This window comes from Triticum dicoccoides, chromosome 1A (assembly GCF_002162155.2).
Source record: "Triticum dicoccoides isolate Atlit2015 ecotype Zavitan chromosome 1A, WEW_v2.0, whole genome shotgun sequence".
Lineage (NCBI taxonomy): Eukaryota > Viridiplantae > Streptophyta > Magnoliopsida > Poales > Poaceae > Triticum > Triticum dicoccoides.
The window spans coordinates 556,075,985-556,088,465 of NC_041380.1; the positions used below are offsets into that span (position 1 = coordinate 556,075,985).

General features: G+C 45.6%; 1 protein-coding gene across 2 annotated transcripts; it reads right to left on the bottom strand.

Moving 5' to 3' along the window:
- Window positions 1–709: 709 nt before the first annotated feature.
- Window positions 710–4,897, bottom strand: LOC119289167 (putative aminoacrylate hydrolase RutD). Of its 2 annotated transcripts, none has more exons than XM_037568562.1 (10): window positions 4,518–4,897; window positions 4,167–4,410; window positions 3,627–3,810; window positions 3,404–3,499; window positions 3,244–3,297; window positions 2,713–2,861; window positions 2,488–2,605; window positions 1,548–1,635; window positions 1,254–1,466; window positions 710–1,158 (listed from the first exon to the last, which is right to left on the bottom strand). In XM_037568562.1, the coding sequence occupies exons 1-9, from the start codon at window positions 4,624–4,626 to the stop codon at window positions 1,255–1,257; spliced, it is 1,254 nt and encodes a 417-aa protein (XP_037424459.1). In that variant the 5' UTR covers window positions 4,627–4,897; the 3' UTR covers window positions 710–1,158; window position 1,254. The 2 variants fall into 2 exon arrangements, with proteins under 2 accessions (XP_037424459.1, XP_037424464.1); XM_037568567.1 differs by having other exon boundaries at window positions 762–1,158; window positions 1,254–1,340; window positions 4,518–4,626.
- Between the last annotated feature and the right edge of the window lie 7,584 nt (window positions 4,898–12,481).

Below are 12,481 nucleotides of genomic sequence, written 5' to 3' on the forward strand. Positions count from 1 at the left end.
AATCGGCTTTCCGCATCTTGCCATCATTGTTCAGTTTGTTGAGAGACTCGAGCTACATCTTGACAGAATGGCTGGAAATGATAACCTGTTCAGTTATGAAGATTGAGAGCACTGATGTCGGAAGACGGCACTGACCTAAGGGAGCATTTGATGGCAGACACAGATTGATGAAGCAAGCAGGATGCAAAGAGAGTGTGCATGTATTTGTATCATCATCCTTCTAACCAGGACACCTTCATTCTGTCGCATGTATCATCAGCAGGAGCGGGGAAGGGGGCCTTTCGGCGCAACATTCGAGCTCGTATTGCATTGCACCAGGAAGAAAAAGGTCGCTGCTCTTTCGCTTGCTGAGGTAAGATCAAATCATCTTATCCGTGATTTCCTAAGGATTTATTTTACTTGCTCAAGCTTTTGAACATTCCTTTCCATCAATCCGCCCCTTCTTCAACTATGACGCCGTGCGTGTGTTCTTCAACCTGTGATTTTCATTTTCTTGTATATACCGGCTTCCAATTTGCCATTGCTCTAAAATGAGCGAGTCTACACTCTAAAATGCGTCTGTATACATCTTATATAGTTCGTATTGAAATCTCTAAAAAAATCTTATATTTAGAAATGGATGGAGTATGTGCCACTGTTGTATACGAGTACATCCGCAACTAACATTGCACAGGTAAGAAAATATTCACCTACCCCAGAAGGGTGCAGAGAAGTGAAGATCGAGTCGATTTATTCAAAGGGATGATCACAGCACAACAATGGAGTACACAACAACGCCGACATCAACAACGCAACGCAACATGCGGCCGTGTACATATTGGTCACAGCTTAATTACACTCATCACACAAGGTACATCCATTTGCTCTCTCCGAGCTACAGTAATAGTACAATGTATGGCAGCACATCTCAATCACCACGCCCTGCGACGCTTCTGCCCAGGTGCGCGCAATGCAGGTATAGCTCCTCTGTTCTTCAGTCTTGAAACGTTGTTTCTGCCGAGAGCAGAGGGCCTTTCTCAAGGGAGGAGGAAAAATAGGTTCAATTCTTGCGGAGATGCTACTCTAAATTCGTCTCATCTCCACAGATGGTATACGGAGGAGACATGAAATATGATCTCCTCGCCGGCTTCGGGGGTATAATTTACATGTCTTTTGTTTCTGCAAAATCAAACACACCAACTGCGGTAAGCGAATCTGCCAGGAATTAGGAAATACGACGACTTATGTATGTAGTGGAGGAAGAGTTTGTTTACCTTATGATGACTGGATCGCCACGACCCTCACGGGCTTCGTTACTCTTACAATGTTCCTCACATGCTCAAACGCCATCACTATCAGGCCTATGACATAAAGAAAGCTTAGTTGCAACTTTGCAAGTAGGTTATACGCTGCTACGGCAGCGTTGCCAGCTTCGCCTGTTCGTATCGTGAGGGTTACAGGCCTCGCAGAAATAAGGGCCCCGGTTTCTGGTTGTAAAGATCAGCGTAAGAGGTGTGCCTTCCAAAGCCTTCGAATGAATTTTGTGACCGTCAGCCGGTTAAGCATACCTGATGTGTTCTCCGGCTGGGACGACCACTCTTGAGGTGCCATCGCATACTTTGTGGCCTTTATCAGATCCATTAGGGCGTTGTTGACCTGTCATAGATTGATAATCACATCAGTTCCTTACTTTCTTATGCTCTACGGTCACTTGTAAAGATGAATGAGAGGAGAAATCAATGCTCATTATCACAATTGTGTTTCTTGTTTTTCTTTGGAACATGAATTTGACGACGACCTAGTTGTATCAGTATTTCATTCATATGCTTTATTGTAACTTCGTAAGGCTCTCTTTGGAACAAAAAGAAGCCGTTCTTACAGGTCAAGGTCTGAGGAGAGTCTTGACGGTCAGTCTATTAAGATGTCTTACTGTAACCATATATGTCTGGCAACTTAAATAGTTAAGTCAATGTGTACAACTTTCTCAAACATACTGGTGTCTGAAAGGGGCAATTGTCTCACTTTGTAGGTTTGTATGTCTGCTTACATCGCTTAAGGAATTATGAGATGTACTCATAGTTTAAGTTAAAAATTAAAATCTGGTCCTCATTAACACTTCTACTGGGCAATGGGCACACAGGCCATTTTAAAGACAGATAAAAAATATCTTCAAAAGTAGCATGTTCCAACGATGCTCTCAGAGATCATCTTTGGAATTCTTCATCCAGGTTGCAGCATCAAGCAATAAGATTCTCATTTCGCATAAGTTCAGGATGCGTACTCTTCTATGTCTAATTTAAATGTGATCCCATGATTCACATCTCAGCGGAAAATGCAGCTTTAAATCGTGAAACTCAGCCTACCAGACGAATGCACATCCTAAAAAGCTCCATCATGATCATTTATATGCAAACTCTATTGAAATTATTTGCTCGGTTTACGACAGTTGTGAGTATTTCAATGATTCGATCTACCCAGCTCTACTACTTTACCAAACTTGATGCTTACCTCTTCTGGTCTTTCATGGCTGACTAGATGTGCACCATGAAGATCCACCATTCTAGCAGCAGGAAGAAGCCTTTGTGCAAGCCGTCTCGCATGGCATACTTGCGCAATAATATCATGCCTGTATTATTTGTAAAGCAAGGTATACGTAGAAAAAAGAGGAACACACATTAAGCGTGCAGATTCTGAGAAACGGATGCATATTGCTCTGGATATTTCAAGACTAACCTTCCATGAATAACTGAAACTAGAAAACCAGCAGCACGTATTGTATCCAGTTCTTTAGTTGTCACTTTGTGAGTCCAGCATGCGTTAATTTGACCTTCAAACCCGCAATTAGATTGCATCCCTGAAGATGATATGCCCTTCACATATTCCTGAAAGTTCAATGTACAAGTACAGATGAAATTTCCATAACAAAAGGAGCCAAATATATGCAGACAATGTTCCAAAGTGGATACAACAAAAGCTTCCTTTCATCCAAACAAAAGATCCAACAGTTTATCCCTATGCGGTGCATTGTCTTTATATTCTAAAGCAGGAAATGCAAAAGCATAATGCCAAACTTCCACAAAAAGAAGGCCTAGCCAGACACCTACAAGATGCTTTAACAGAATTCTTGAATGACCTCCTTAACAGGACAACCCCCAGCAAACAGCATGATAATCAACAAATATAATCCAAAAAAATTAGTCTGATGCACACGGTAAAACTAGCAGGAAGAATAATGAATACTCCGTGCAAGTATATGGCATTCACCTTGTACAGGATTGCTCTCCTTGTGCAGGATCCAACTTCCTCATCAAGGTATTCCTGCATTTGAGTGACACATGTTACCACTGGAACAAAAAGCATGCACAGAAAAACTAGTTTGCACATTATTCAGGCAATGACAAACAGTGCATCCTCAATTTCTCACCTTGGTATAGTGGGTTTCCAAGTCCACAAGAGCTCTTTGCTCCGGAGTTCTCGCCCTTAAGAACCGGAATGCGAGAGATAGCATCTGTGCATCTACCTGAAAAATTGGCAGCATATCAGTCAGCACAGGCAAAGTTCCACATCTCAAACAAAGTAACCCCTTGGCCTGTTCTCAGGTACTCAGAGCTCCCCAAATGAACAAGCAGGTTGCAACATCGCAGTACCTTGGGGAAACACTCCATCCCACCGCCGGTGACGTTGAGCAACGCCAGCGAGGACATCCGGTGAGGCGCCATCGCTGCAAGCTTGCAGGAAATCATCGCGCCCATGGAGTGGCCGAAGACGTGGGCTTTCTTCCACCCCAGATGGTCCATCAAGGCCAGCGCGTCCCTCGCCATGATCGATGTCCTGAAAGAGAAGAGAAGGTCGTTCATTCACACGGTCAGTACAGAGAACCATCGGCCGTTGACTTTTCAACGCGTTTCATGGAGCTAGATGTCGCCCTCTGTTTCTTCCTCTCGGCCGCACGCGTGGTACTACTAGTAGAGTATTATTTTCTCATGAATGAAAGCAATCGCGAAGGAAGGGAGGATGAATCGAGTAAAACGTGCATTTATTCTCGCCGAAAGCTACAATCTTCCTTGCAGATCTTGGGAGACCAACAATGTCGATGTCGTCCACCTAACCTAACTCTGCCCGCCGATGATCGGAACCGACGGAAAATTGGATCTAGGAGACGACGGTGGAGAGAAAGAGAGACTCACGAGTAGTAGGATTTGTGCGGGGGGATGGAGCTGCGGCCGACGCCGCGGTTGTCGAAGCAGCAGACCTCGATGCCCTCGCCGACGTCCTCCTCCTCCACCGTCGCCGTCGCCGGCGCGGCGGCGGGGGCGCCGGCCTCCTCGTCCGTCCGCGCGGCGGTGAGCTCGTCGCCGCCGTCGGCCGGCTCCATGGACCCGGTCAGCCCCCGTATCTGCGGGCCCCACGAGTCGTGCGTCCCCGCCAAACCTGCGCATCAATCAAGAGAGCGAAGAACCATTTCTCAGAGAAGAGTTCCTCCGAACCAGAAAAAGGATTGAATTTTCCTATCGGATTGGGCGGGGCGGCGTGCTTACCGATGACGAGGAGCACCTTGGTGGCGCCGCGGCCGTAGCGGCGGTAGAAGAGGCGGACGCCCTCCCACTTGTCGCCGGCCTGGTACCGATCCACCTCGCAGTAAGGCATTGCTCCGCCGGTCGCCTGCCTCTCGCCGCCGCCGCGATTGTTCGGTGGGTTCTCTCTTCTCTGTCTCTCTTCCGGCGGATTTATGGATTTATTTAGCTTCTGGTTAGAAGTAACAGGTGGGTTTGGTTGCCGAATCGGATTAAAAACGAGGGGGAAACGGAGTGGAGCTCGGGAGGGGAAGGGCGGGCGATTTATAGCCGCCCGCGAGCCGGAGTCGTACAGCCGGGCCGGTGGCCGAGTCGGGGCCGCGAGGGAAACGGGTGTGGAGGAGGGAGGAGGGGGAGACGGATTCCCTCCCGCCCGCCCCTGGAACACGTGGATGGATGGATACGACCTGCGCGGCGCGCCGGCGGGGACACGTCGGCGTGTCGCCGTCTGCTGAGTCAAAGGGGACGCCGCGCTCGCGGGAAGATGGGGGTGTGGGGATTGAGGTCCACGATTTTTGGGTGGCGATTCTTTTTTGCGAGCGTGCTGGCGAGTGGTGCTCGGCGGCAGGGAGTAGCGCTGTGCTATTTTGTTTTGCTTTTCTGGGTGGACGGACGAACTCGTGATGATGATCGATCGATGGGGAAGCGGCGGTGGATTGTCTGGTTGTGCTGTGCGATTCCATAATAAAGACAAGAGAAGGTGGTGGTGTGGTGCATGAAGTGTTACACATACGAACGTTCAAAAAAAAAAAGTGTTACACATATTGTGTGGCGGCTGTATCCAGGAGGGATGGAATGACACCATCATGGTCCTTATCCTAAAGGTGAAGAACCCTCAAAGTCCAAAAGACCTACACCCAATTAGCCTTTGTACTATTATTATGTACAAACTTGTTCCAACAACATCGCAAACCGGTTGAAGTGCATCTCGGGGGGAGATCATTTTGGGTAACCAAAGCGCCTTTGTTCCGAGTAGGCTTATCTCTGATAATACAATATTGGCTTATGAAATGTTACACTTTCTAAAGAGGAGAACTAAAAGTGCTATTTATCTACCAGAGGAGGATGAATAGGCGATTTTTATGACTGTCTTCGGAACGGGCAATGTCTTCGAAGACGCGGAAGCAAAACAATAACTACGCTAGACATGTTGACATAACAACACAATTGATGTGTGAAGTGAATGCAAACAGCAAACTAGGTAGCAGAGAACAATATACAGAAACAGTTAATGTGAAGACAAAGATGTAATCAAAGAGATTATCCTACACAATGACTTCAAACAGAATGAGCAAGCGAAGCCTTCACAATGCAAAACAGTAAGCGAGGAATTGGAGTGATAGAACTAGTTGCCCAGAGAAGACAAGTGATTTGTTGGACTGGTTCCACATGGTGTAACAGTTGTACGTCTAGTTAGAAGGCTAAGATTAAACTTAAAATACCGTGTCTTCAACTTATTCCCCTTGAGCTAAGGTCACTGTAGACCTCACCCAATCACTCAAGTAAGTCTTCAAAGGTAGACTTCTAAACCTTCACATACTTTGTTCATCGGCAATCCACAATGACTTTCGGGCTCAGAATGCGACGCTTAACCGACTGAAAGATCGTAGTCTTCAAGGGTAACAAGTATTCAGTTCACGCATGACAGAATGTCTTCAGTGATGCTCAATCACTTTGGGCTCTGGGTGTTTGGGTTTTTTCTGGCAGAAAATTTCTCTCAAAGGCTTTGGAGGTGGGTTGCTCTCAAAAGATAAAAGTTGTGCAATACTCAAAGTCTTCGATGGTGGAGGGGGCGGGCTATTTGTAGTCAGTAGGCAACCCAACATGATATGACCCACCCGACCCTGGGTCAGTGGCCAACCGACACGTGTCCAATAGTCGGATTTCAAACACACGCGATAGCTTGGCTTGGACTACAAGCAAAGCTGACTCATCCAACTCTGAAGGAGATTTTCTCTCATTATTTTCACATGGAAGATATAGACTTTTGGTTGAGTAATTACTTCAACATTTGTCTTTGTTCCACCTCGACCCCACTTAATAGTGCAGTGGTTCCTATGACTCAATAAAAAGAAAATGAAACCTACAAAGAAGCTAACTCTTCGCATTCCATTATCTTCATGGGCAACCATTGACTTCAATGTCCTCAGACATTTTTAGGGATCGTCTACGACAGTTAAACCGAATCTCCAGGGACTTCTACCTATGTTATCTTGTGAATCTCACAAACACATTAGTCCCTCAACAAGGTTTGTCGTTAATACTCTCAAACCAACAAAGGGGTGACATTAGATGCACTTACAATCTCTCCCTTTTTGATGATTGATGACAATCTAGTTGAAGTTTTCAACAGAGATATAAAAACGCGAAGGCAAGGAGTAAGGACATGGAGATTATGATTTCATGATATCGAGAGAACTCCCCCTGAACATATGAAGATTTTGCTTTGAAGGCAAATGCACATGGTAGGTTTTGATTGTGGAGAACTCCCCCTATATCATGGAATCCAATCATAGTGCATAGCAGATAATTTGAAGATAATGAAATGCACAATGACATATGGGAATCTGCAGAATGACTCCACGCGCATAAGATCAAATTTAAGCAGCGCACAAAGAAACCAAAGTAGCAAATGTAGCCGATGTCCATCAAGACTTAAGTTTATAACCCAAAACATCAAATGAGTAGAACGGGAGTTGCAAACTTAACAAAATATAGATGCAAACTTAACAAAATATAGACAACCCAACCCAATATGCCCGCTTGAAGACTATCAACCCGTATACTTCTCCCCCCGTGTCATCAAATGACCAAAAGGGGTTGAAGACACAGAGTGTCTAAACTTTTTCGGGAGGTGGTGAAGGTGTTGGTGCAGCCGGGTCGACATTGTTGATGGGCGGAGCAGAAGGGCCTGGCGCTAAATCTTGAAGCAATGCAGGAGAAACTGGTGAGGTAACATCATCTTCATCATCAATAACATGTGCATGAATTGTAGGATGAAGAGTAGTCAGAGGCTTCATTGGATGGCGTCTCACGCCATTTAGCATTGGAAGGCGATGTGGAGCAGAACTTGAATTTTTTAGTGAAGCCATCAACTTCAAGATCATCTTCAGAGCACATCAATGTGAGGCTCTTCCAAGCTTGGCGACATGCTCCAGGAGGAACAAAAGCATTCTTGGTTGACAAGTTACGAATGCGATTGATGTCAGTTAGAAGAATTAGCGTTAGGCATTGACAGGTGGATTTTTTTTCTATTTTGAGGGATTAGCGTTAGAAATATCCAAAGTGTAAGAAGAATTGTAGTGAAACCGAGCAAAAATCACTACTAAAAGATCACAAATTCTCGGGCCATCAATGTCTAGAAAAAATCGTCAAAAAGTCTCGTCATGTTTGGAATCCTTTCATCGTGTCTATCAAATCTCGCTGCGTAAACGAGATAACTTGACACTAGACTGCATTTCATCAACTGATGGTTGTTCATCGAGTGTCAAGTTCGTCTCGTTCATGTACGTTGATACCCCTACTACAGTGATAGCAGATTTTTATTTTGTTCATCGATTTTTATCAACACATTGTGATTCATAAAAAGCAATATTAACATGAATGTTTCCCTTGTCAAGGAATAGAAGCTGATTATGTATCATCTACTCCCCCGTCCACAAATAAGTGTGTGGTAAACATAGGAGATTCACAGTGACAGTCCATCTTCTTAACAAAGGATGCAATGGTGTCAAAAGCTTATCGCTATATACTTTTGGATGACCCAGCTATTTCTTTTTGCGGGTGATGACCCAACTATTTAAGCCGGTCGACTAGCTCATCACGTGGCGAGGTGGGACTAACACAGATGTGAAAATCTTAGGATGAGCATTTTTTTGGGTGTGTTTTGACAGCCTAGCCGGCTCAAGACGGACAAGATGATGGTCGTGCATGCATGACCCTGCATGTAATAGATATTCTGAAAATAGGGTATATAGTTACAAATGATAAATTTTAAGGCCGGCTCGGTCACTGTCTGCGGGCGCGTGCCCAAATTTGCAACCTGTCGGCTGTAGATGCTCTTAGAAATACGGATTAGTCATTTCTCGTTTAATAGATGGCAAAATAGGGAAGCGAATTTGGTGTCCCAAAGCATTCGACTGCTCAAGTGACGGGAAAAAAAGCATTCACCCGCGGAGAGACAAGATTGAGTCATCCTGCCCAGTCGTCCATCACTCAGAGATCTCCAGCTTCTGGCTATCGGTCGACACGACACGATGACCGCGTGCGTGCGCCGGGCGGGGCCACGAAAAGCGGAACGAACGCGCACCGTCCACTTGCTGCCCCCCGCCCCGCTCACCGTCGCTATCTCCCTATCCGTCCGTCCACCCACCGGTGCCACAGGCTGGGGCCGGGCGGTGCCGCCGCTCCTCCGTCTCCACGCGTTCGCTGCCGTACGTGCGTCTGCGTCGGTGGCGGCCGGGTTCGCCGCGATGCCGCTACCGGCGCTACGACCAGCCACCGGCCGATCCCAGTGGCAGTGATCCTTTTCTCGTGCCGTTCGACATTGCGTCGCCGCGCGTTGGCGTGTGGGCATCGCGCCCAGCACTCGAAATCTAGCTCGTCCTATTCCCACCTAGTAGTACAAATTATTATTAGTGGACTATAAATGTAGGCACGTCCTTCATGAGAAACGGGGGAGATGAAGAGAATAAGTGCGTCACTGTCACTTGATTACTTCTCGCGTACACTCAATTGGATTCATTGGCCGATCGGAAGCTTCAGAAATGGGTTCCCGAAAGAGAGAAAAAAAACTCGGAAGGAAGCTGTAGGTCTACAGGTTTAGTCCATGTTTGGTTCATAAGTTTTAGGACCTTTTTTAGTTTGAACTAAAAAGTCACTAATCCCTAAAAAGTCTCTATCTGTTTGGTTTTTGAAACTAAACATGAACTAAAATGTCATGTTACAACTAGAAGTCCTAAAAAGACTCTCGCTCAGGGTTTTCTTTCATAAATCTCAAATGCCATTTTAAATCTCTATAAGACCCTTTTATTTGGTTTAGATGAGACTAAAGAAACTTTTTTTAAACCCTACATTAATAAGTCCGTGTAAACAAATACCCTCTTAGCTAGCTCGCTTGCCACCCAGAAAAATTAGAGTTGGCGCATGGTATCCATGTCGTCGTATCCTTTTCTTAATGGCCGATCTACTGCAGCACGAGCTCAAACAAAAGCGATTATCTGCCTCCGATAAGATATACGGAACGGCGTTGCTTTCCGATAAAACAATGCGATCTCGTGCATGCCCGGCGGCACGAAATCAATCGTGGTCCACCGGCTCCTGCTCCACCCACTCAGGCTAGTCACAGTGGGAATAATTTAGGTAGTAACATAGCGCATTCCAAGATTTTTTTACTTATGTGGCATGTAGTTAATGAGAAGAAAGGTGTTTAGAGTAACATAATATATTACTGTAACATAGCGCTTTCCGAGAAAGGATAAGTCTATAGGCTAATAAATGAAGTCATCTATGACACTACTATTATGTTACTACCTCTCTCTCAGTTTACAGGGCGTGCGCGTACCCTAGGTCGTCAATTTGACCAACCTAAACTTTAAATGTTTTATTTTCAAACGATATAATTTTTATGTTATATAGTTTATATTAAGGTGATAAAATTAATAACCTAGGTATGCGTAGGACTTGTAAACTGAAACAGTGGTAGTACTCTTGGTCCATGGACTTTTTAGTCCCAGAAACTAGAAAAAATTCCTAAAAAGTCACTACAAACCAAACAGGAGGGACTTTTTCGACACACCATGAAAAAGTCCTAAAACTTTTAAACCAAATACCACCTTAAACTACTGTCATATGCATGACACTAGTATAAGTTACTCCCCGATCAGCCTCATGAGGTGTCCAAAATGTAGGCTAACCACGCCACGCATGCATGAAGGATGGCAACAAAATCGAGCGAGATATCCGATCCACAAACGTATGGGTGAGGGAAGTGGAATGGTCGAGTCGACCAGACATGCACGCTCCGGCACTTCAGCCTTCAACCTTTCACTTCCATCCATCCACCAATTAATTCTTTTTTTAATCAATTCTTCGAGGATATCTTGTTTCCGGAGAGCCCGGCAAATTCAACGACGTGGGCAGTGGGAAGCCTCTGGACCTTTTCTTTGTCGGCGGGGTTAACCGGAGCAAATGAATCAGATTAGATTAGCGACGGCTAACAGCGCTGCTTAATTAATTATAATTAGGAGGCGTCAACCAAAAAGCTCAGCCATGAGTGGGAGTGGCCCATCATCATTTGCACAGCGACCTAGCCAAGCCATCTCGTCTGACCATGACCTGCGGCGCCTATCTTTTCTTTGCACAACACAAGTCTCAGAGCGTTAGGAGAAGATGTTTATGGCTTAATTACATTCCTGTTTTCCTAATGAACATGTTGTATCGTGACTGTATGCCTGCTTAAGTAAGCAATAAAACTCTTTTATGTTGCAAAAAAAAGTCTCAGAGCGTGGGACGGCATTCTTTTCCTCTCCCCCAGAAAATGAATGAAGCCATACCTCAAGAAAACCACAGACTAGATTATCGCGAGCCAAGTTGGACTTCTTATCTGACCACGCAACGATCCGAGCGAGACGCCGGGCTGGGTGAGGCAAGGAGAGGATACACAGTCCAAAGAATCACATGTCACTCAAGAAAATTCAGATACTCCTGCTTATGCCTAAGACAATATATGTGGCTGCAGTCGCACAAGCCGTTACAAACTGGTTGCTTGCAGAATTTTAGAAGGTGCGGTGCGGTGCGTCGGGTAGAGCTGGTTGGTTCTCAGATGTTCCTTCCCGAATCGGGCCCAGCTGGTCGTGTCCGGAGTGGTTGTAGTCAATAACCTCTGCCTGTCCGTTTGGGCCACTCCGTGGTCGTAGTCCATCTAACAACCAATCACAAATCTCTCTTCTCTTGATTTTCAGGAAGGTGGGCCGTCCCGCTCACTTGTTGACCAATAAAAACTAATCCATCTGTAAAAGCCTGTAAACTGTTTGTACGTGTGGCATTGCCGCTGCCTGTCACTACCACCCCTGTCCTGCTGTGTAGTATAGTATGTGACTCTGCATCTCGAGAGGGTAAAGACAAGTGTGACTCTGAAGTAAACAAACGTACCAGTACACAGTATAGCCAGCACTACATCTGAAAACATATACTACGTTTGCAGTGTACCCTCTCAAGTCAATCGCCTGGTTAGCACTAGCCCTCAGACCTCAGTTATCATGAATGTGTGACACAATGCAAGAGTGTACAGAACACCACTGGCCGGCTCTGTCATTAATTCATCTCTCTCTGGCAGACCAAGCAAAGCTTCTTAATAACCAGGAACAAAGAAAAAAGTAATAGTTCTCACAGAAACCAATTCTTTCCGGATTAACTTGTACGCACCTTTATCACTTTTGAAGTCGAAGTATCCCTGTCATGACTACTTCCTACCTTTGAAGTTTTTCCTGCCCTGGAATCAGATAAACTAATGAATGTCGTTCCACGGGGATAAACTGTTGAAAGAACAACCGAAGGCCCAGCAAAAGGGAAGGAATAGTGTACCTGAAGATGCAGTGACCAGTAGAGCCACCAAAAGGGGTTGCGGGAGGACTGTCTTGAGTTTAGGCGTCGAGATTTTTCAGCTGCCGTGCTATGAGTTACGGCAACGCCGACCCTCAAACGAATACAATATTTGTCCATAGATTGGTCTGGACTTGTCGGTGAACCTGGCTACGGGAGCCGGTCATTCAACCCTGTCCTAATTCCTAGTCAGAACAGTCATCCCCTCCCAAGCCGTGTACTCCATCACGCCCCTTATTGTCCCGCAAGGGACGCTGCACAATCTAAACAAGATTGAGAGGGTCTTCCTTTGATCGGGATCGGACAAGACAACTAGTGCAAAGTGC

Bases quoted from the DNA above. Each gene is read 5' to 3' on its own strand.
- LOC119289167 (XM_037568562.1), bottom strand. From the start codon at position 4,626: ATGCCTTACTGCGAGGTGGATCGGTACCAGGCCGGCGACAAGTGGGAG. The intron at 4,411-4,517 runs GTAAGCACGCCG...ATTGATGCGCAG, and splicing joins CAAGGTGCTCCTCGTCATCG to GTTTGGCGGGGACGCACGAC. The intron at 3,298-3,403 runs GTGAGAAATTGA...ACTCAAATGCAG, and splicing joins TGGAAACCCACTATACCAAG to GAATACCTTGATGAGGAAGT.